This window comes from Corylus avellana, chromosome 11 (assembly GCF_965113065.1).
Source record: "Corylus avellana chromosome 11, dhCorAvel1.hap1.2, whole genome shotgun sequence".
NCBI lineage: Eukaryota > Viridiplantae > Streptophyta > Magnoliopsida > Fagales > Betulaceae > Corylus > Corylus avellana.
This window is the reverse complement of record NC_142500.1, coordinates 922,767-946,845: the sequence shown is the minus strand read 5'-3', so window position 1 is coordinate 946,845 and position 24,079 is coordinate 922,767. Positions and strand designations below refer to the sequence as shown.

Sequence of the window (24,079 nt, the reverse complement as noted above, 5' to 3'; positions counted from 1 at the left end):
ATTTACCACATTAACCATTCAAATATAAACTGCAATATTAATTTATAAAATAAACTAAATATTTCAAGCATTTTTCATTATATAGTAGATGGAGAGTTTTCATGGAGTGGATGACTCTTGCCACTAATAGAAGCTTGATTATTCTTCCAAGAAAAAACAGAAAATATATAATATATATATTTAAAGGGTTGAGTGTCCCTTCATTAGAATGTCAAGGTCATGACTTAATGGGTTAGACTTTAGAGTTTGGAAAAGTCACTCAAGCTGGCTTAATCAAATTAAAGCAATCATAATATAATATGATGATAATCAGTAATCTAAACATCATCAAAATTACAGATAAAAATATAGTAACCCACTTGATTCAACATTTTAAAAGAAAAAATAAAAAGATAAAAGTTGTAAGGAATCATATCTCCTATAATCAATGCAAGAATCATAAGGACTATACATCAATTATGCATATGCTTGCTAGGAAAAAAAAAAAGAAGGATTATTATGTGTAGTACTTATATGTACAACAATTTTGTGATTTTTTTTTTTTTTTGTTCATTAGCTTCATATTAAAATACTTCATTTTTTACTAACACTATGCAACAATCATTCTAACCCACTTGCTTGTGTCATTAGAAATTCAAAAGTAATGCTATTTGGAAAAGTGATATGCTAAAATAACAATTTGATTCTATTTTGTTGACGTGATACTGTCAATAAACTATTATTAAAAAAATACAAAGATTGATTGACAGTGTTAATCAATAAAATTATATAAAAATGATATGAAAGTGTTGTATATATCATTAATTTTTGAAAAATATCGAGGATACTACACATTTTTTTACAAATTTACGCGATAATTTACATTTTATAAAAAATAAATATCACTTGAACGGTTACATTTTAGTAGGTAATATGAGAAGTCACACGTTGACTACAAAGTCTACGGTATCCTAGTTGCTATTTAGAAAGGAGGGTAGTCCCGTAAATATAGGCAAACGTGTGCCTAAAAACACAAAAAAAATTCAGATTTTTGTACCTAATTAGCTCACTAATGTCGGTTTTGGACATGACGACCAAGGTTTGTGGAGAGCACGAATGTCCAACTAGCCCCTCCTTGCAACAGTCCCCACCTGACCTCCGAGAAAGTAATAAATAAAAAAAAAGAAAAAGAATTTTAGAGAGAGAAAGGCACACACACACACCACACCAGCAAGAGCTCTAGAGAGAGAAAGAGACAGAAAGAAGCTCAAACTTGCTTTTCGTATATAAGCCTCCACACCTCATTTTCTTGAAGAGAGAGAGAGAGAGAGAGAGAAACCAAAACGAAAAAAAAAACAAGGAAAGGGAAAAGAAAATCGAAACCTCGCTAGAACTTTGTATTCTTCTAATTATCGTCTTCTTCAGCTCAAATTGCCGTTGAAATTTGAAAGCTACCAGTCCGATCTGACTCACTGAGTCCGGTTCTGTTCGACTCGGTCCTGCCTCGGATGAGTTAGAGAGGAAGATCGCTACTTTGCTGCAATCGTTATGGTAACTACAAAGCAATAGGAAAAGAGAATATTGATCTGTATTTTTGTTTTTCTTCATTTGGCTGTTTGGTTTATTTCTTTGCCTCGTTGATTGGCTGAGTTGAATCGGCGGTTTGGAATATGAGCTTGTACATGAAGTTACTCTATTTTGTTTAATTTTTATTGTAATTATATTATGGTATAAAAATTCGATGATTTCTAGTATAGTTTAGGATTTTTTTTTTGTTTTTCATTGTTTTCCTGAAGTTTGTTTATTGGGGAAAGTGTAAGCTAAAGCAATGTTGCAAAGTCATTCATATTTCATCACATGCACTGTGAAATTATAGGTTTAGTATATGCTTTGTGGAATTTGAGTATATAGAAATTACAATAGAGAAAAATCCTATTGAAAATTAAAGAAAACCCACTCTACTTATCAATAATGAAGTTAAAACTCCATGACTATGTGATTGGCATAAGTTCAAGGGATTGGCGCTGAATTCAGCTTTGCCGTAGGCAAATGAGATTGATTGAATTAGATATTAGGGTGAGAATCATTTTCATATGTGACATGTACAAGACGTTGGTACGAGCTGGTGTGGCAAGGTCACGGTTGAAATTAATGGGATTAGGTTCACCATTTTGCTTAAAAAGAAAATATGGGGTTTTATGGTTGTGCCTCAAGAGTAAGGGTTTTGAGTTCAAGTTGTTTGAATTGTGTAGCAGTGTCTGTGCATGATAGTGGAATTGCCACTTATCGAACGCTTGTGACTTAAGAAATGGAACCCTTGGGGAGCGGTGGGTGGTAGGTGAGGCAGAGATATGTAACTGTTGTCTCGCGGTATCTACCATGTCAATGATGGAAAATGAAATAGGGGATGCCATAGCGGTGTCTGCCATAATGTTGCCACATCAGTAAGTTTGGGGATTGCAATTAGTCTTGCTAGTTGCTTGTCTTTTCACATAATCTTTGGTGGTTTGAAATTGCAAGGGTAACAATTGTTACTTTATTTTGAATGCCTCACATGCATGCTGGGTCACAAGGCTGAAGAAGCATTGTGTCAAGTAAGAGTGGCTTTTAACAAAAACAAAAGTTCAAGAATTCATGGTTTCTCATACCATTGTTATTATACGGTTAGAGTCCGACCAACATATTAGTATCTGCTATAGAAATTACTTTGCCACTGATAAGTTCTTCATCTGATCCTCCTATTCGTGTTTGTGTCTTGAAGATATTGTTCAACAATTATTGATTAAATACTTTATATCGCTTTATTTATTTATTTTTATTTTTTATAAGCAAACGCAAATTTATTAAAAAGTGCAAAGGCACACCCGAAGCACACATGGAGTATACAAGAAATACACCTAACTAGAAGAAGAAAAAAGATTAAGACAATACTTTATATAGCTATCTCAAGCAGTTTCCACTGTGTGTGATTTGGATTGTGATTCAAACATTTTGAAATCAACTCCTGTTTCTCAAATATGTAAACTCTTTTGGGTATTATGACATGTATTGGTCATTAATTTTGCTCATCACCTCTTTGGCATCTATCAAATCTTGGGGATAAGACAAAATTGTCACCAGTTCATGTTAATTCTTTCAACTATTTCCTTATGCATATACTTAGTAGAACAGTTGTATTTTTTTACTTCTTTCGAGTATTTTTTGATGTTGGGATTGATGCATCTTCTTTATATGTATTATTTGCTGTATTTGTAGGCTGGACCAGATAACATCATTGTAGGTTCTCATGTATGGGTTGAAGATCCATCACTGGCATGGATTGATGGAGAAGTCTTCCGAATAAATGGTGAAGAAGTTCATGTGAAGACCACAAATGGGAAAACTGTGAGTCAGATTAGCTGCTCTGTTTCATAGAATTTGTGTTACTTAACTTCCAAATGCAAGTATTGTTATTGTGTCAGCATTTTTTATGACAGATACCTGTACCGTAACTTGATTACTACACTTGTTAGTGTCAAATTTATTGGTTTCTGGGTCGAATGGTACCAATAAATTCAGTTATTGTCTGATTTGATATCATATAAACAGTTCTGATCTATGGTTTTATAATTTTCACTGACTAGAAAATATGATGCAGGTTGTCACGAATATCTCAAAAGTGTTTCCAAAGGACACTGAGGCTCCTCCTGGAGGTGTAGATGACATGACAAAGCTTTCTTATTTACATGAACCTGGAGTTTTGCATAACTTGGCGACTCGATATGAACTTAATGAAATTTATGTAAGACTTTTGACATATTCTTCCCCTCTTTTGTAGACTATGTAATAAAGTAGATTTTGAATCAAATAAAAGAGGAAAGTTGTGGATAGTCTTATTATACTATTTTTTGACCATCTTCCCAGACATACACTGGAAATATCCTGATTGCTGTAAACCCATTTCAAAGATTACCGCATTTGTATGATACTCACATGATGGAGCAATATAAAGGAGCTGGATTTGGAGAGCTAAGCCCTCATGTTTTTGCAGTTGCAGATGTTGCATACAGGTATTTGACATGTACATTCTTAGATGTCATTACTTTCTTTTGTTTTAATGCTTTTGTTGCTTACTTATGTTTAACAGGGCAATGATCAATGAGGGAAAGAGCAACTCAATTCTGGTTAGTGGAGAGAGTGGTGCTGGTAAGACTGAGACAACAAAGATGCTTATGCGCTATCTTGCATATCTCGGGGGTCGATCTGGAGTAGAAGGGCGGACGGTTGAACAACAAGTTCTAGAAGTAAGATTAAGATAACAAATTTTATTTTATTTTTTTAATTTTTTTTTCTGGCTTAGAACTCTAGTTACTAAAACTATCTGCTAGCTTTGATAAATTTTTGGAGGATGGAATTGTTGCCTGACTCGATGTGTTCTGTTCGATTAATTTGTACAGTCCAATCCAGTTCTTGAAGCATTTGGCAATGCCAAAACTGTTAGGAACAACAACTCAAGGTGAGTATTTGTTCATGTGAGGTTTGTCAAAATAATCACTTCTCTAATGCTTTGTCCAGAGGCTGAACTGTAAATTGCGAACTAACCACTTCAACTTCCCCGCAAAGGATGGCAAAAGTTGGACAACCCATGAATATTGACAGTTATAAAATAACAAAATGTTAAACCTCCGTACAATATGTGAGGTGCATTCTAATGTCACTACATTAGTATATCAGGAGATTAGGGAAGGTTTAGATGAAAAGGTCATTTGTCTCCCCTCACCTGCCCCCCTTATTTCTCTTTTGCCCTGAAACAGCATCGGAAAAAACATAGGTGGTTGAATCTAATGGACCAAGGATTGGTTCATGGTTAAATTGTTTTCACTTGCTAGTCTGTCCCAGATTTGGAAACTCTGGGCTCTTAAATAGCGATTATTTTGATATATTATTGTACTTGAGCTATAATACAGTTACTGTTCATGAATGTCGGTTATATGAGTTCAACTTGTTCAAAGGAGCTTATCTTACTTTATGTTTTCCTGGTATCACAACACAGTCGTTTTGGTAAATTTGTTGAGATCCAATTCGACAAGAGTGGGAGGATATCTGGGGCTGCTGTACGAACTTATTTGCTTGAAAGATCTCGTGTTTGCCAAATTTCAAATCCTGAAAGAAACTACCATTGCTTTTACCTTCTCTGTGCGGCACCACCTGAGGTATTTATGCTCTATTTTGTTTTTGAAATGTGCCCATGTTCTCAAATCAAGTGGCTTGACTGTATTTATAAGCTGTCGTCACTGTTTCTCTTAATTTCAGGATAGAGAGAGGTATAAATTGGAAAACCCTAAATCATTCCATTACTTGAATCAATCCACCTGCTATGAGCTGGACGGAGTGGATGATGCCCATGAATATCTTGCAACCAGAAGGGCTATGGATATAGTTGGAATCAGTGAGGAAGAGCAGGTCAGTCTGCCCAGTAATTCTAAGAAATCGTTTGTGTTGCTATTGCATTCAGATTATTTGTAATAAAAGTTTCCATTCAGGATGCCATTTTTAGGGTTGTAGCTGCAATTCTGCATCTTGGAAATATTGACTTTGCAAAGGGAAAGGAGATTGACTCTTCTGTCATTAAAGATGAGACGTCTAGGTTCCATCTTAATGTGACAGCTGAACTGCTTAAGTACGCCCTGTTTAATCTTTTTCTTCATTTGTGATGCATTTTTCTTAATGATTAATTAATGGAGTCATACACCTTTATTGACTTATGTTGTATGGTAGGTGTGATGCCAAGAGCTTGGAAGATGCGCTGATTAAGCGTGCAATGGTGACACCAGAAGAGATTATTACAAGAACACTTGATCCTGTTGCTGCATTGGGCAGCAGGGACGCCTTTGCAAAAACCATCTATTCTCGTTTGTTTGATTGGTAATGGGATTTCCTTAACATTGCCCCTTTGTGTTTGTGTGCACATGCCCCCACAACATGATATAATCATCAATAGTAATACACAAAATTGACACTTCTAAAGACCAAACAAGTTAATGTGTTTTAAATCCTGTTTCCTCAGTATTTGGGCTCTAACAAGTTTTTCATCATCGTCTACAGGATTGTGGACAAAATTAACATTTCAATTGGGCAAGATCCAAACTCAAAATCATTAATTGGAGTTCTTGATATTTATGGGTTTGAGAGTTTTAAACATAACAGGTAAGTAATCAAATTTTAATATCCTTTGCAATTTATCTAGCTGTATATCTGACAAATTTCTATGTTGAATAGTTTTGAGCAGTTCTGTATCAACTTTACAAACGAGAAACTGCAACAGCATTTCAATCAGGTTTGGCAACTCCTGGCATAACTCATGCTCCCTATTCTGGATAAATTTCTACCCCTGCTTACTTTTTTGTGGTAATTGCATGTTTGCAGCATGTCTTCAAAATGGAACAAGAAGAATATACGAAAGAAGAAATCAATTGGAGTTACATAGAATTTGTAGATAACCAAGACGTTTTGGATCTGATTGAGAAGGTGTTTTTATTGTTGCTTGCTGCATTGTGTTTATTTATATCGGTTCTGCTCATGTGAAGAATATCATTTGCTCAATACAATTTATATGCTTGTCATACTCACTGCCAATTGCACTATATTTCTTTATAACCAAGTTTCACTTTTATCTTGTGCTTTTGATGTATCATTTCATTACAACCAATTCACTTATTTGCAGAAACCTGGAGGAATTATTGCACTTCTTGATGAAGCCTGGTAAGCAGCTAATTATTTAATTTTACTTTAGCCATCATTGCTTCTAACTTCAATGGGCTTGAATTCTTATCTTTACATGATTTTATGATGAAAGTCTCATTATGATTAGGGTGATATCCACACACACTTCTAGCCATGTTTGCACAATTCAAATTCTTCTTTTTTTGTACTCATTTTTGTTTGGTTGCTTAACACAGCATGTTTCCTAAATCTACACATGAAACATTTGCTCAGAAGTTGTACCAGACATTCAAAAACCACAAGCGCTTTATCAAACCTAAGCTTTCTCGTACCAGTTTTACTATATCTCACTATGCAGGAGAGGTAAACATACTTTCCCTGTTATATGTGTTCCATATATCTGTATTTCGCTATGATATTTGCCTAAATATTTCTATTTTTCCAGGTGAACTATCTGGCTGATCTGTTCCTCGATAAAAACAAAGATTATGTGGTGGCAGAACATCAGGACCTGTTGACGGCATCCAAGTGCTCTTTTGTGGCAGGTCTATTTCCTCCACTTCCAGAGGAATCATCAAAGTCATCGAAATTTTCTTCCATTGGCTCTCGCTTTAAGGTATCACTGTTCTTATCCTAGCAGAGCATCTGGATTAAGTTAATGTATTAGGTGTTGCTTTAATTTATTCTGCTGAAGTTCAAATGGCTTACAATTGATCCCTGGGTTGCAATTAACTCAATTAATGATCCATAGGAAAAGAAGAAAAATAAATAATGACCCTGAAATAGAAGTCTATGCTTTGTGACAAGTAATTCAGCTGGGCCAAGGTTAAAGATAATTTGAATGCCAGATGAAGATACTCCTGCATCTCAGGTTCTGCCGTTCTGTGTAGACTTTAGAACAGTGCCAAATTTTTACTAGAATGGCATAATCAACCGCTGTCCAAATGATTATTCCACACTTGTAAATTCTGCCTAAATTAGAAAGTAGATACTAGATAGAAGTTAATAATATTCGGATTTGTTTTGTGGAATGGGGAACTGTGGGCAATAAGATTATTTTGAATACCTTCACTAAGTATGGCTGCTTAGTGTATCAATTACCAAACATAATCAATAGCATTGGCGTAGGATAGTCTAGTCTCACATGCATCTCAGAGAGAACTAAAATCAATCAAGTATAGTTCTGAAACTTAGCTGACATAGAAGAGCAGGTTTGCGATCAAAATCTAACAAATTTTGATGGCCAAAATTTATTAAGACTGAGAAGTTAGTCACAAATTCTCTGCATGCATTTTTTTTCTTTCAGTGTTTGGATGTTCAGATGAGGGGTTTGTTCATGGGGAAGGATCAATGTTGAGGCTGAAGTACAGAAAAATGAAAATCAACCTAGTATCATGTTGGGATCCTTAAGCATAACACCCGCGGTTTTTAGGCAGCGTCAGACCCAAGAGAAGATGCGTCACGGAGCCTGCAATATTATTTGGCTTTCAAATGTTTTCTTCATTTACCTCAAAATATTCATATGGGCTGCATGTGATTGCTAGCACCCCGTAGGACTTGGATGTATCACTGGATTTAAAAGACCCATATAAAAATTGACCCAAGGATGCCCACAAAATAAAGCCTATACATAATTGAGACCAATTTAGCAGCTGCTAGGACAGAAAGAAATACTAATATAATGCTGACCAGAGTTTTATGACAATAACTTCGGTAACATATTGGGTAGAGAAAATCCAAGCAGTATTGATGAATTTCCCGAACTTTAGGTATATCCTTATTGTGGCCCTTTGACTTCTTCATCACTTTTTCGTCCCATGACTTTTGAGGCTTGCAGCCAGGAGATTTATTTATATCATCTCTTTTTTAGTATTCATTTGAAATGATCTTGACACTGCCTTTTTCTTTTCGCCCTTTTCCTTTCAATGAAAATCCCTGTTTGCAGCTTTCAATTTCTATTGCAAAAGCATGTAAATCTCAGTTGGTGGATGATAGTCTTGTATTATCTACAAACTTATATTTATGGAAATCAATAAGAGGGAAGGCCATAGGATCTGGTCTAGAACATAGTGTTTTTTTAATAGAATTAGTCATGTTGTTGGAGTATATTATGACTCGACTAACATGCCAGCACATGACATTGTCATGTTGTCGCACTTGATGAACATGATGTTGCTTAGAGTCCATTTTCAAAATGCAACAATACTTCTAGATAGAGTGGCACAATCTTTTCAAGCTTGTGGGTGTTGTAGGAAACTTCTTGATACATTAAATTGTGTATATGCCTGAGATCAAATTTAAGTGTGTAATATGTAGTTGACATTCTTAACTCAAATTTTTGGATATCTGTTGTTCTCTGACAATTAAGTGAGACGTGTTCTCAAAAATGCAGTTACAACTTCAATCTTTAATGGAGACCTTGAGTTCAACAGAACCTCATTATATCAGATGTGTGAAGCCCAACAATGTCCTCAAACCTGCTATTTTTGAGAGTCTCAATGTTATCCAACAATTACGCTGTGGTGTAAGTATAATCTGAGTATACCTTTTGCTTCATTTATTTTTTTGTACATATATATTTGGTGAAACCTGCAATGCTCAACATTTTTGTTTATAATCCTGTCCAGTTTGTAAATTTCATTTGTTTACATTATTTCTTGTAGGGTGTTCTTGAGGCAATCAGAATTAGCTGTGCTGGATATCCTACTCGACGAACATTTTATGAGTTTCTTCACCGCTTTGGTGTTCTTGCTCCAGAAGTTTTGGAAGGAAAGTAAGTCTAGATATTTTATTTTCTAGATTTTATGGCTCCACTGCCTAGTTACCTTTATCTAAGTAACAAGTGTGAATCGCACATCATGTTTTTCTTTCTTTCTGGCTTCATCTTTTCTTCTTTAAATCCTTTTATTCTCAGTACATACTGTTATTGCTTCTGAAATATCTCTTATTACTTCTTCATGAACAGCCACGATGAGAAAGTTGCATGCCAGATGATTATGGATAAAAAAGGATTGAAAGGTTATCAGGTAATTCACATATCTCGTTGTGACTTATCTTGATGATGCTACTATGTGATTATGGGTTGGGTTGAGACAAAGAGGCTCTTCCCTGACCCTGTCTGCCACGGGGACAACTTATCCCTGTCTGAAACTTGCATCAAGGCAATGTTGGGTTAAATAAGATCACGACCTGGGGCCAATGGAGCCAGTCCCCATCTGGGTTTATGATTTTATTCAAATATTCTGACACTACTATCTGATTGCCTGTTCCTTCCTTGCATGCACTGCTAAACACCTATGTCAATCTTGAATAAAATGAGTGACAGAGAGATGATACCTTACAACAATTCATCATATGCCATTTTCTGTTCTACTTTTGACGGTAAAAATGTGACTTCCCTTCACAGTATGAAAGTTCAAAAAGTCTTGAAATTCTCCATGAGACAAAGCTTAAAATTAGTGTATACCCACAGTGAGTTCCAACATGGATTGACCAAGACCCAAACCTGTCCTTTACCTGATGCTAGTAGGTAGGGTTGGACCATCCTTGCTTCTACCGTGATTTTCAGTCTTGTGTCCCTGCCCTAGTAGGGGCTGGTCAGGGTGGGCTGCCTGACTCAACTGGCCCACTGTCTTAAGAATCTCACTGGATTTCTAAATGTCTTTTCAAAGTGAAGCACATGTTGAAGTTGTAATTTGAGGTTTCCAAATGTTTGTTCTATTTCATATATACATGTCTTGCTTAGTTATTCATCACTAATCAGCATTATGTGCGAGGCATTTTGCCATCTGTGTATTTCCGATGTCATACTTTGTTGGCTTCACAGATAGGCAAGGCAAAAGTCTTCCTAAGGGCTGGTCAGATGGCTGAGTTGGATGCTAGAAGATCAGAGGTGCTTGGAAATGCAGCTAAAATCATTCAAAGACAAAGTCGTACATATATTGCACGCAAGGAATTTGTTGCGCTACGCAAAGCTGCAATTCAATTGCAGTCTTGTTTGCGAGGTATCTTCAAGTTCTCTTTGAATCAACGCTGTGTAGGACGTCCATTCTGAACATCTGGTCATAGTTAATGACATATTTGACTTCAGTTGCTTTTTTTTCTCCTTTGCAATTTATATTAGTTTGGAAATTCTATAAAATGTAATATCTTGTCCCTTCTTCTAAGGCCACATGTCTAATCATCTTTTGAAACCACATTACAATGAAAACCTCCTCTAGTATTTTCCCTGATCTTTCAAAATCAACCAAGCTCAAAGTTTACTGAGCAGATATTAGCTCAAGCTCAAACCACACCCAACCATTTTTTTTATCTGATCAATGGAGTATGGTTTTCCTTCTTTTCACTCTTATGTGCACATGTGCTTGTGTGCGAGTTAGTTGCATGTGTGCTTTGGGGGGAGGGGTGGTTCGATAATCAAGATTGGATGTAATGCTTAGGAAAAAAATAAAAAGAGTAAGATGGGATGTAAAGAGAGATAATTATTTATGGTGCATAAAGCTTCTATAGTTTGTCATAACATATTTTCTCCAATTATGCTGGAGATAGTCATGATGGCATTATTTAAATAGAAATATTAACATACCATATTTATAACCAAGGGATATATACACTTTGCCGCCTTGTATATTTTATTATTATTCTATTAACTGCTTCTTTTAGCCCATCAAAATCCAGATCTAGATTATAACCAATTTTATCCAATTTTATCGTTCTCAATTTTAATTAGGTATATTGGCTCGCAAACTCTTTGAGCAACTACGCCGAGAAGCGGCAGCTCTGACAATACAGAAGAATTTCCAAAGATACATTGTCCAGAAATCCTACTTAACAGTGTGGTTGTCTGCAATTACATTGCAGACAGGGTTAAGGGCAATGACTGCTCGCAATGAATTCAGATTCAGAAAACAAACTAAGGCAGCAATTATTGTCCAGGTCCTGTCATCACTAATCTTCCAAATACATTTATCTTAGAGTGCAGAAAAGGAGATCTCACAAGTGTTATATGCATGCTGCAAAACTAGTAACTACATAGAATTAATAGTGAGTGAAACTTGTTAAAGAAATTAATAGTGAGTGATTGATCTTTGTTGGTGGATTGCAGGCTCATTTGCGTTGCTACATAGCATATTCTTATTATAAGAGTCTCCAGAAGGCTGCACTAGTTACTCAGTGTGGTTGGAGGCAAAGGGTTGCCCGGAGAGAGCTCAGACAACTCAAAATGGTATCATATTTTTTAAGATGTAATGCTTCATCAATTGTGTACGAGGAATGTATTCAGGTGGTAACCATTGGTGTAAATCAATTCAGGCTGCAAGAGAAACTGGGGCGCTTAAAGAAGCAAAAGACAAACTAGAAAAGCGCGTGGAAGAACTTTCATGGCGTTTGCAGTTTGAGAAGAGATTAAGGGTAACTTTTTATTTATTTATTTAATATTGTAATTCAGCATCAAGTATGGTATGATCTAGATTGGTGATATTATCTGCGCCACAACTGACTTGCATTATGATTTAATTTTATGTTAAATTGAACACAGACTGATTTGGAAGAGGAAAAGGCCCAGGAAATTTCAAAGTTACAGGATACTTTGCATGCAATGCAAATTCAAGTAGAAGAAGCAAATGCCAGGGTTATCCAAGAACGAGAAGCAGCTCGGAAAGCTATTGAAGAAGCACCTCCAGTCATCAAGGAGACTCCTGTTGTAGTCCAAGACACAGGAAAGATTGATTCTTTAACTGCTGAGGTGGAGAGTTTAAAGGTATCCAGCTAGCTTGGATGATAATGATTGATGCATATATATGGTTTCCTCCTATGTGTTCTTTGAATTTGTGATATCTATATACTAAAATGAACAAATGAAAACGTTGTTTTCCTAAACTAGAACAACTAAGTTATAATGAGTCTTGAGGGACATGTCTATTTAATGGATAAGTGACTATGAGGTCCAATTGCTGGAGCTAGTGCTCGTTCTTTCATAAAATTAAATTTTCTGTAATTAGCATTACTTAATTATGTGACCAATCTTGACATGCTTGAACCTTCAGCTTGGTACATACAAGTGGATTTCGTCTTTTCTTTGGCTTAATTTGAGTTGATCAAGCTGTCCATTTTCCCGTGTGCTTGGAATCATATGAAGTTGAAATGGTAGTCATAATAACAACTTTTGGTTTATTGCTGTTGTCCCTTGGTTCAGGTGGTTAAGGGGTGGTTTAGCAGTGTTATATTCGACTCTTAGAACCCAAAAAATGTGATAATCTGTAACAGGAAAGTTACTGCCAAACCAGAATTAGAAAGGAAAATGAGAGAGAAAGAATGTGAGTAAGAGACTTTGAGAGAGAAATGGATGACTTCTTCTTATTGAACAACTTGGCCAATTCGAGATGGCTAATCTCCATACAATGTTTGTACACTTCTCAAAAAGATACCCCTTCTTGCACTCAACTAGCCTTATATAAGCTTAGCAGTCAAGGCAATTAGGCTTACAATTGTTTACAACTAACTGTAACAACTTTTGCAACTAACTACCAACAACTACTATAACAGCTTCTATTATACACATGCTGCAATACCTCCTAACAGAATTAACTGTCATGCTCCTGCTGCCTTTCCCTTTAGCTTCCCAACTCTTATGCAACAGCTTCTCATTTCTTCACGTGACATAGCCTTCCTCTCTAAAGCACCTTGCCCACAAGGTGCGGATAAGCATGCTGTAAAGCAAACAAGTCCTCCCAAGAAGCATCATCAACAGTTTGGCCAACCCACTGAACTAGAATTTCAGTAATTGCACGACGACCTTGCTGCTTACTCCTCCTAGCCAAAATTTTCAAGGGTTCTGGCTGAGGGACCCCATGCACATCCACTGGAGGTAGTTTAGGAATAAGAAAATTCTTGTTACCCAACTTCAACTTCAACTGAGATACATGAAAAACTGGATGAATCCGAGCTGCCACTGGAAGATCTAACTCATAGGCTACCTTCCCCACCCTGCGAATGATCTGAAATGGACCATAAAACCTAGGGGATAACTTCAAAGATCTTCTAGTAACCACAGATTGTTGTCTATAGGGCTGCAGCCTTAGATAAACCATCTGCCCTACCTCAAATTCTCTCTCTGATCTCCTCAAATCAGCATACCTTTTCATCCTCTGTTGAGCTTGCTGCAGATTACTCCTTAACAAAGACAGAATCTGCTCTCTGGATCGAAGAACTTCATCTACAGCATCCAACTTTGTAGTCCCCGGAATGTAGGTGAGTAACCGTGGAGGGGGAATGCCATAAACAGCTTCAAAAGGTGTCATCTTAGTAGAAGCATGCCAAGTAGTATTATACCAATACTCTGCCCATGGCAACCAAGACAACCATTGCTTAGGCCGCTCTTGCACAAAACACCTCAAATAAGTCTCCACACACTTATTAACAATCTCAGTTTGGCCATCAGTTTGAGGATGATAACTAGTACTAAACTTTAAAGTAGTACCCTGCAGCTTGAATAACTCCCTCCAAAAGACACTAGTAAAAATAGGGTCTCGATCTGAAACAATGGAAGTAGGCATTCCATGTAATCTGATGACCTCTTGAACAAACACTTGAGCTACTTTAATAGCTGTATAGGGATGAGAAAGAGCAATAAAATGGCCATACTTAGACAATCTGTCTACTACCACCAAGATCATTGATTTCCCTTGAGAAATTGGTAGTCCTTCCACAAAATCCATAGACACATCAGTCCACACTTTGCTAGGAATGGGAAGAGGCTGCAACAAGCCAGCTGGAGACATATTCTCATACTTAGATTGTTGACAAACTGCACACTCTCTAATAAACTTCTTGAGATCAGTAGTCATCCCCTTCCAATAAAAATCCCTCTTGGCTCTTTGCAATGTTTTTTCAAACCCTGAATGGCCTGCAATTGGATCACTATGCACAAAATGCAAAACTTGTGCTCTTATGGCCTGAGAACTCCCAATGTATAACCTCTTCTTATAAAACAGCAACTTATCCCTAAGGAGAAACTTGTTTGGATCTAACTCTCCTGTCCTCCATTGTTCCATTAAAGCCTTTAGCTGCTCATCAGTTTCATACTCAGCCCTTAAATCATTTATCCAACTAATAGTAGGTATGGATAGAAGAGATAATGTTATCTCAGGTTCCCAATCATCCCTTCTTGATAGGGCATCTGCCACCCTATTCTCCACTCCTTTCTTGTACTCCACTGTAAAGTCATAACCAATCAACTTAGTGATCCATTTCTGCTGAAAAGGGGTGCCCACCTTCTGTTCTAAGAGAAACTTCAGACTTTGATGGTCGGTTTTAACAATGAATGGTCTCCCAAGCAAATAAGGCCTCCACTTTTGAATAGCTGTCACTAAAGCAAACAATTCCTTCTCATAAGTGGACATATGGACAGCTTTCCCTTTCAAGGCTTTACTCAAGAACGCAATTGGCCTGTTGGATTGCATTAAAACTGCCCCAATGCCCATGCCACTAGCATCACATTCAATCACAAAAGGTTGGGAAAAATTAGGAAGTGCTAAAACTGGAGCTGCTGTCATGGCAGCCTTGAGTTTGTTAAAGGCTTCAACAGCTGATTCCTCCCAAGAAAAAGCATTTTTCTTCAACATAGCTGTCAAAGGGCCTGCAATAGATCCATACCCTTTAATAAATTTTCTATAGTAACCAGTGAGTCCCAAAAATCCTCTCAAAGATTTGAGAGTTTTAGGAAAGGGCCACTCCACCATAGCTTTAATCTTCTCATGGTCAGCCTGAACTCCTGAAGAAGAAATCACATGACCAAGATACTCCACTTCCTCACAACCAAACTTACACTTGGACATTCTAGCATACAGCTGATTCTGCCTTAACAAATCCAAAGTGATTCTTAAGTGTTGCTTATGAGTTTCCAAATCCTTACTAAAAACCAGAATATCATCAAAAAAAACTAAGATGAATTTTCTGAGATAAGGTTTAAAAACATGATTCATAAGGCTTTGAAAAGTAGAGGGAGCATTAGTAAGGCCAAAGGGCATCACCAAAAACTCATAGTGACCCTCATGAGTGCGGAATGCAGTCTTATGGATGTCTTTCTCAACCACCCTAATCTGATGATAACCAGATTTCAAATCCAATTTAGAAAACCATTTAGCTCCCCACAATTCATCTAACAACTCATCTACAACTGGTATAGGAAATTTATCCTTGATAGTTACCTGATTTAAGGCTCTATAATCCATACACATCCTCCAGCTGCCATCTGCCTTCCTCACAAGTAACACTGGAGAAGAGAAAGAGCTTTGACTGCATCTAATCACTCCAGATTGCAGCAACTCCTTCACAATCTTCTCTATCTCCTCCTTTTGATAAAAAGGGTATCGGTAAGGCCTCACTGAAACAGGCTGTGCACCCTCCTTCAAAGGAATTGCATGATCATGAGATCTTTTAGGAGGCAGCTCCTTAGGATCTGCAAAGATGTCTGCAAATTCTTCCAATAACTGAGCCATAGGACCAACTTTCGTGTTCTGATTCTTCCCAAAGTCATTCCCCTGCTTCTGTTTAATCTCATCACCCAAAAGCTGCAACAAGACACCCTTGTTCTCACCTCTACTTAGTTTAAAAGATTCATCATCTTCTACACTAAAATTCAGATTAGCAGCCAACCCTTCCAACAAACAGGTTCTTTCCTCATAGACAAATTGCATAGTAAGATTAAGAAAATCCCACAATATAGGCCCTAAAGTCCTCAACCACTGAATACCAAGTACCATATCACAACCAGCCAGAGGTAAAATATAAAGATCAATAACAAAAGTATAACCTTGCAGCTTAACCTTTGTGTTCTTACATTTACCAGGACTCACAATCTCATCTCCATTAGCTACCTTCACTTTGATAGATTCATTAACCACAGGCTGTATTCCTATTCCTTTTACCTTTTCTTGATCAAAAAAGTTATGTGTGCTTCCAGAATCAATCAAAATTATTACTTTTTGATTCTTTATCATACCTAAAATCCTCATGGTCTTAGGAGTAGGATTTCCAATAATGGCATGCAAAGAAATTTCAGGAAATTCTTCTAAAAAAAAATCACCTGGGTCTGGTTCCTCTTCTCCCTCTTGCAGCTTGTCCACCTTCTCTTCAACCTCCTCAATCAAAAATAATCTCGGTGAAGCACACACATGGCCACGGCTCCACTTAGCATCACAGGTGTAACATAAGCCTTTTTTCCTTCTATCCATCATTTCAGCATTAGAAATTTTCTGCACTGGTAACACTGCCTTACTGTAAACAGGAGGATTAGTCTTAATCTGAATATTACCATTAGCAACATTCTCCACATTCTTTTGCTGAGCAAAGAGATTGACTTTTCCCCCCAACAAACCAGTAGTCTTATTCTCCCCCCCAAAATTCCTGGCAGCATTATTATAAGGAAGTACATTCCATTGGGGTTTAGTGCTCCTTCTGAAATTGAACATATAATCCTCTTGGATTTTGGCTAAAGAATAAGCATCCACCAAAGTCTTAGGTTTGAACATCTTTACTGCCAATCTAATTTCATCTTTTAACCCCCCCATAAAGCAACTCAGTTTATGTGCTTCAGGCAAATCAACCACTCTATTGGCTAGCACTTCAAACTGTTTTTTATATTCTTCCAAAAATCCCCCTTGCTTCAATTTAGACAAGGTTTCCATTGGATCATCATAAGACCCCATACCAAATCTAGTTTGTAATGCTTGAGTAAATTCAGTCCAAGTAGAAAAAGAATGTGACTTATGTAATTCTTGAAACCAAATTAAAGCTGTACCTTCCATATGAAAAGAAGAAATCTTCAGCTTTTGAGTGTCCGGTGTAGAATAATGATCAAAGAACTGTTCAGCCTTGTAACACCAATTTAATGGATCCTCCCCATTAAATTTTGGAAACTCCAACCGAATAGACTTAGTGTAGAATCCATCTCCTGCATGAAATTCTGCACCATCTTCTGTATGAAATCCTCCACCATCTCCTGCATACCTTCCTCCTTTTGAAGTTGAACCAAAATTGGCCTCCATAGAATTAAGAGATACACTTTTATCTTTCTGTCCTGTTCCCTTCTGCAAATCTTTAATGGAACTCAACAACTGATCCAACCTCTCATCCAACTTCACCTCCAAACGATCCTGCCTTGCACTTATAAAAGCAAACTGATCATCCTGCTTCCTTTCCAGTCTTGCATTCCTCTCTTCAATATCATCCTTCAACTGCTTAAACTCCTTCCTGAACTGCACCAAATCCGCATTCTGCCCCATTGACCTAGTTTCCATGAAAAGAAAACAAATGGCTCTGATACCACTTGTAACAGGAAAGTTACTGCCAAACCAGAATTAGAAAGGAAAATGAGAGAGAAAGAATGTGAGTAAGAGACTTTGAGAGAGAAATGGATGACTTCTTCTTATTGAACAACTTGGCCAATTCGAGATGGCTAATCTCCATACAATGTTTGTACACTTCTCAAAAAGATACCCCTTCTTGCACTCAACTAGCCTTATATAAGCTTAGCAGTCAAGGCAATTAGGCTTACAATTGTTTACAACTAACTGTAACAACTTTTGCAACTAACTACCAACAACTACTATAACAGCTTCTATTATACACATGCTGCAATACCTCCTAACAGAATTAACTGTCATGCTCCTGCTGCCTTTCCCTTTAGCTTCCCAACTCTTATGCAACAGCTTCTCATTTCTTCACGTGACATAATCATTCCACCACTCCTTGAATATCATATCATCATCTCATTATCACGTTTAACATTATTTACCTGAGTGACTTAGAGATGGAACCTGTGGGTTCCACCGACTTAATGAACCTTGCTCACTGTGCAGGCTTTACTCCTATCAGAAAGACAGGCAGCAGAGGAGGCCAAGAAAGCTTCTACGGATGCTGAGGCTAGAAATGCTGAGCTGGCTAAAAAACTTGAAGATTCAGAACAAAAAGTGGATCAGCTTCAGGAATCCGTGCAGAGGTTTGTAAGCACTCGTTAGAACTAAACTGTATAGTTCTCAAGTATTGTTATCATAGTAATTACAGTAATGACCTCATACCTGATCGACTCAACCCACCTTCTTTTCTATCTGTGTAGTTGAGTCCAGCTGCATTAGTTGGATCCTAATTGTCCACTATGGTCAAGTTATTTGGTCTTTTCGCCTTGTATGCTGTATCCTTGGGTAAAACTAAAAGTACTAGTTGAACCACATGAGAGAGAGAGAGAGAGAGAGAGAAGCATCCCATGTGTAGTTCGAGCAAGAGCATCCCATTCTCTCTCTTGCCTGCATAAACATATTTGTTTTGCTAAAATTTTAAACTGTTTCTGAAGTTGGCATAAACTGTTTCTGAAGTTGGCATATTTATTATTATTCAGGTGTGTGTGTGAGAGAGAGAGAGAGAGAGAGAGAGAGAGGCATCCCATGCGTAGTTCGAACAAGAGCATCCCATTCTCTCTCTTGCCTGCATAAACATATTTGTTTTGCTAAAATTTTAAACTGTTTCTGAAGTTGGCATATTTATTATTATTCAGGTGAGAGAGAGAGAGAGAGAGAGAGAGAGAGAGAGAGCATCCCATGTTTATCTGCATGCAAGAGCATCCCATTTTCTGTCTCTTGCCTGCATAAACATATTTGTTTTGCTAAGATTTTAAATTGTTTCTGACGTTGGCATATTTATTATTATTCAGGTTAGAAGAGAAACTTTCCAATTCAGAGTCGGAGAATCAAGTACTTCGACAGCAGGCACTGACCATGTCACCAACTGGGAAAGCTTTGTCTGTGAGATCAAAGACTACGATTATTCAGGTATCAATGGAATTTTCACTATTTATTATAATTTCCTTGCATTATAATATACTAATCAATAGACATACGTGTTGTTTCTTGAATTTTACAGAGAACACCAGAGAATGGGAATGTTCAGAATGGAGAAGCCAAGGTTGCATCAGTAAGAGGACATCGTTCCTTCTGATAATATAATAAAAAATTTAAGGATGGAAGAACTGTTAATTCTTATGGTCACTTGACTCACTTATTTGTTTCAGGATATGAATCTTGCTATATCAAATGCACGTGAACCTGAATCAGAGGAAAAACCACAGAAATCTCTTAATGAGAAGCAGCAGGTAAGTGGCCATTGTCATCCGTGAACAATATGTATCTCAGATGAATAGTTAAAATCTTGTTTGGCATTTCTTTTTCTTTTTCTGATTTGTTTCTTGGTACTCTGCTTTTGTGATACAGGAGAACCAGGAGCTTCTGGTCAAATGCATATCTCAAGATTTGGGATTTTCTGCGGGCAAACCAATTGCTGCTTGTGTCATATACAAATGCCTTCTTCACTGGAGGTCGTTTGAAGTTGAAAGAACTAGTGTTTTTGATCGTATCATTCAAACGATAGCTTCAGCCTTAGAGGTAAGTTTCAGTTTTGTCGGTTTTGTAAGATATGTATATGTCCATTTACCGAATTATATTCAAGTTTCAACTCTTCTATGCTGAAATTTATCCAAAATAGCGTTTCATGTTTCTAATGCTGGTGAGTTTTATTTATTGAAGGTCCCAGATAACAATGATGTGTTAGCCTATTGGTTATGTAATACATCAACTTTATTGTTTCTCCTACAACACACCCTCAAAGCAAGTGGAGCAGCTAGCTTGACTCCACAACGGCGGAGAACTGCAACATCTTCTCTTTTCGGAAGGGTGTCTCAAGTATGAATCAATCATATAAACTCATAAATGTTTCTTCTGGGGTTTTATTTCTTATCGTTTCTTATTTATTTTTCCTATTTTTCCTTTTCCCTCCGTGTGAATTCTAGGGTTTAAGGGCATCTCCTCAAAGTGCTGGGCTCTCATCATTTCTCAACGGACGAGGGCTTGGTAGACTTGATGACTTGCGGCAAGTTGAGGCCAAGTATCCAGCATTATTGTTTAAGCAGCAGCTTACTGCCTTCCTTGAGAAGATATATGGAATGATAAGAGACAATCTGAAGAAAGAGATCTCTCCCTTACTTGGATTATGTATCCAGGTAGCTCTTAATATTATTTTATTGTGCATGCTACAATTGATATTACTTTCACTAATATTATTTTATTGTGCATGCTACAATTTATATTACTTTCACTAGACAGTACAAGGCAACTGATTGAAGCAGTCTAATGATGGCTTGTTATGTTGATCAGCAATCATCAATATCAGTAGATACATAATATCCACTATATTTCCATGTTCTTGTATTAGCAAAATTAGAAACATTCATTTGAATTCCTTTGGACATCCCTTTTTAAAATGCTGTGGAGAAAGCCCGACTTCTGTTGTCCTTATTGGAAGGTCAAAAACCATGGTTTAGATGAAGAGGCAACTCATGAAATCCTCGAAGTGTCAAAACAAAAAGGAAAATTAAGAGTTTTTTTTCCTGTGCCATGAAATCACTCACAACACCAACACGCACATCTCCTTACTTGGCATTATATATGCAGACACTCCAAAAGCGGTTGGGTATGATAGTGACTTTTGATGTGTTGATCCCACTTCTTGAGGGGAGGGCATAACAAGAAACAAGTAGGATAACAAGCAAAATATATATTTGTTTTCATTTGTTTGTTCAATATTACACAGGCGCCCAGGACATCACGGGCAAGTTTAGTGAAAGGGCGTTCCCAAGCTAATGCCGTTGCTCAGCAGGCTTTAATTGCTCATTGGCAGAGCATTGTTAAAAGCTTAGACAATTTTTTGAAGACAATGAAAGCAAACTATGTGAGTTCTGCAGTTTCACCTAGAATGTCTGCAATTGTTTTCTTTGATGGAACATTAATATTCTCTAATATGGTCTGGCTTCACAGGTGCCTCCGTTCTTGGTCCGTAAAGTGTTCACTCAGATATTCTCATTCATCAATGTTCAGCTATTCAACAGGTAGATGTGTCCAGTCTCTCTCTCTCTTGCATTGCATTTAGTCTTATCTTGCAGTCATAAGCTACTAGTCAATTCCTATAAAAAAAACAAAATTTTCCTTCCTGCTGCAGTCTTCTTTTGCGGCGCGAGTGCTGTTCATTTAGTAATGGGGAGTATGTAAAAGCGGGTCTGGCTGAATTAGAACATTGGTGCTACGAGGCTACTGAGGAAGTGAGCACTATGCAAAATTGTGTGACCTTTATCCCCTGCACTCTTTCATATCTCTTACTGAAATCCTCTCGTTTACAGTATGCAGGCTCAGCTTGGGATGAACTGAAGCATATTAGGCAGGCTGTTGGATTCCTAGTAAGATTCATGTGTATAGCCGTCCATACCAAATAACTCATAGTTGTTATATTATTTTTTATTTGCTAACCGGCTCTTTTCTTTCAATTATTTAACGATTCAGGTCATACATCAAAAACCAAAGAAGAGTTTGAATGAAATAACCAAGGAACTTTGTCCTGTTAGTGCCTCTTCTCTCTAAAATTACTCAATACTGAACTTTGATTCATGTTCCTTTTCTTGGTTATTTTCTCAATGTTATTGCTTGCTCCTTGCCTGCTTGTTCAGGTGCTCAGCATACAACAGTTATACAGAATCAGTACAATGTATTGGGATGACAAATATGGCACTCACAGTGTGTCTTCAGATGTAAGTTGAGTTTGACTAGCAGGGAATAGTTTTTAGTTTTACCATATTTCATTGCCTTTGGGCTTCTGAAAGTTCTGTTTTTCAGATATTTGTATGTCATACAGACTCTTCTCTAATTTTTACAGGTTATTTCGCGCATGAGAGTTATGATGACTGAGGACTCGAGCAATGCTGTCAGTAGTTCGTTCCTATTAGATGATGACTCAAGGTACTGTTTTTACATTTTACCCCCCCTTTTCATTCAATTTTCTATCTCCATTGATATCCACAATTTATTATATGTTTACTTGCATTATATACATATTAATGCAGCATCCCATTCTCCGTGGATGACATCTCCAAGTCAATGCAACAAGTAGATATAGCCGACATCGATCCTCCTCCCTTAATTCGTGAAAACTCGGGGTTTGGGTTCTTGCTTCCACGCGCAGAGTGATGGTCATAATTATGGTTTTGGCTACTCAAATCTTGTTCTCATCGCTGCCCGTGGGATCCGCCGCACATCACTCATCAATCGATGTGCTAAAACATGTGCATATAGTCTTATTGTTTTTGTTCATTCATGTGTATAGTACATACTCCATCAACCCAGAGGTGTCTTGGTTTATCTTCTGGGTCAATTCATTTTTCCCCTTGCGTTATATCAACACCAGGGGTATTTGTTAAGAAGCCATATCACGATTAATGTGATAATGTGCAGCTTTATGGGGCATCGGCGTTCGGTATCTGTCGTACCGGCATCGGCCTTTCCTTTTTAAATTTTAAATTTTAAATTTTATTTTTTCTTACTGGGTTTTCAGGTCTTGTAGTGAGGGTTTTTATTGTAATTAGCAACTGAAAATACATGTCATAGGCCAATATTTGTTGTATGTGAAAGCAATTTGTTTTTAAATGCGATGTAATAACCTTTTTTTATTTTTTTATTTTATTTTTTATGATTTCAGATAGAATCTTCTAATATGTATCTCAGAATTATTGAAGATGTGTCTCTCCACACGCATGTTTGTCCTGTGTAGTCTCAGCTCGCAAACCTCTCAAAAGGATGAACACCAACACCATCATAAATAAATAACGAATAACAAGTGAATATGGCAGCAAAATAGTACAACTTTATGTACAAATTAGTTTTCTCGGAGCATTTTTATTGAGCTCTTCAAAAAATTTATAAACTTAACTCTAAAATCTACTTTTGTTGATTTAGATAACTACTTTTTAAAATCACTAAACATCAAATTTTCTAAATATTTATTTACTTTAACTAAATATTGTTTTTTTATTGGTGAAACCAATAAAAAATTTACAAAATTTACATCACCATTATTTGTTCTTCTTCTTTACACTTTGCCTTTCACTTTGGAAGAGAGAAATATCATTAAAAAATTAAGTAACTTTCATTTCTTTGCTGCTTTATATTTAGGGAGAGAATTTGACATATGTTAAATTTAACGAGCAGAGAGTTTATTAAATAACATTTTTTTTTGTGAGTTCTGTTAAATTTTTAGAGAAAAATTACAAGTACAGAGTTCAATGTTAACGTTCTCAGGTCATAAGTTATGGCATTTTTGTCACGAATTGAATATTATAATCAAATTACATTGGGTCGTCACAGCTTGAAATTCACCCAAAAAAATAAGTAAAGACAAAAAAATAAAGTAGATCTTTTGATTAATGACAAAGATAAAGAGACATTTTCTATTGGTAAGGTTCTGTTTTAATCTAAAGGAATGCCATTATTGACAAACTAAGTTTTCTAACTTTTCTTTCCAATTGGAT

The 24,079-nt window shown here is 36.7% G+C and overlaps 1 protein-coding gene across 1 annotated transcript; it reads left to right on the top strand.

Moving 5' to 3' along the window:
- The first annotated feature begins 1,219 nt into the window (after positions 1 to 1,219).
- On the top strand, positions 1,220 to 23,055 carry LOC132166074 (myosin-17). The gene is made up of 39 exons (XM_059576826.2): positions 1,220 to 1,530; positions 3,235 to 3,363; positions 3,617 to 3,760; positions 3,883 to 4,028; positions 4,106 to 4,262; positions 4,416 to 4,474; positions 5,012 to 5,171; positions 5,272 to 5,421; positions 5,502 to 5,638; positions 5,737 to 5,883; positions 6,064 to 6,165; positions 6,238 to 6,295; positions 6,385 to 6,486; positions 6,683 to 6,720; positions 6,918 to 7,044; positions 7,127 to 7,297; positions 9,074 to 9,205; positions 9,345 to 9,454; positions 9,647 to 9,707; positions 10,508 to 10,685; positions 11,411 to 11,616; positions 11,786 to 11,905; positions 11,992 to 12,090; positions 12,218 to 12,439; positions 18,540 to 18,679; positions 19,388 to 19,505; positions 19,597 to 19,647; positions 19,745 to 19,825; positions 19,944 to 20,114; positions 20,256 to 20,411; positions 20,519 to 20,728; positions 21,319 to 21,456; positions 21,543 to 21,613; positions 21,724 to 21,823; positions 21,902 to 21,958; positions 22,062 to 22,118; positions 22,226 to 22,306; positions 22,432 to 22,514; positions 22,619 to 23,055. Exons 1-39 carry the CDS (start codon positions 1,528 to 1,530, stop codon positions 22,740 to 22,742), a joined length of 4,596 nt encoding a protein of 1,531 aa, XP_059432809.1. The 5' UTR covers positions 1,220 to 1,527; the 3' UTR covers positions 22,743 to 23,055.
- The last annotated feature ends 1,024 nt before the right edge of the window (positions 23,056 to 24,079 follow it).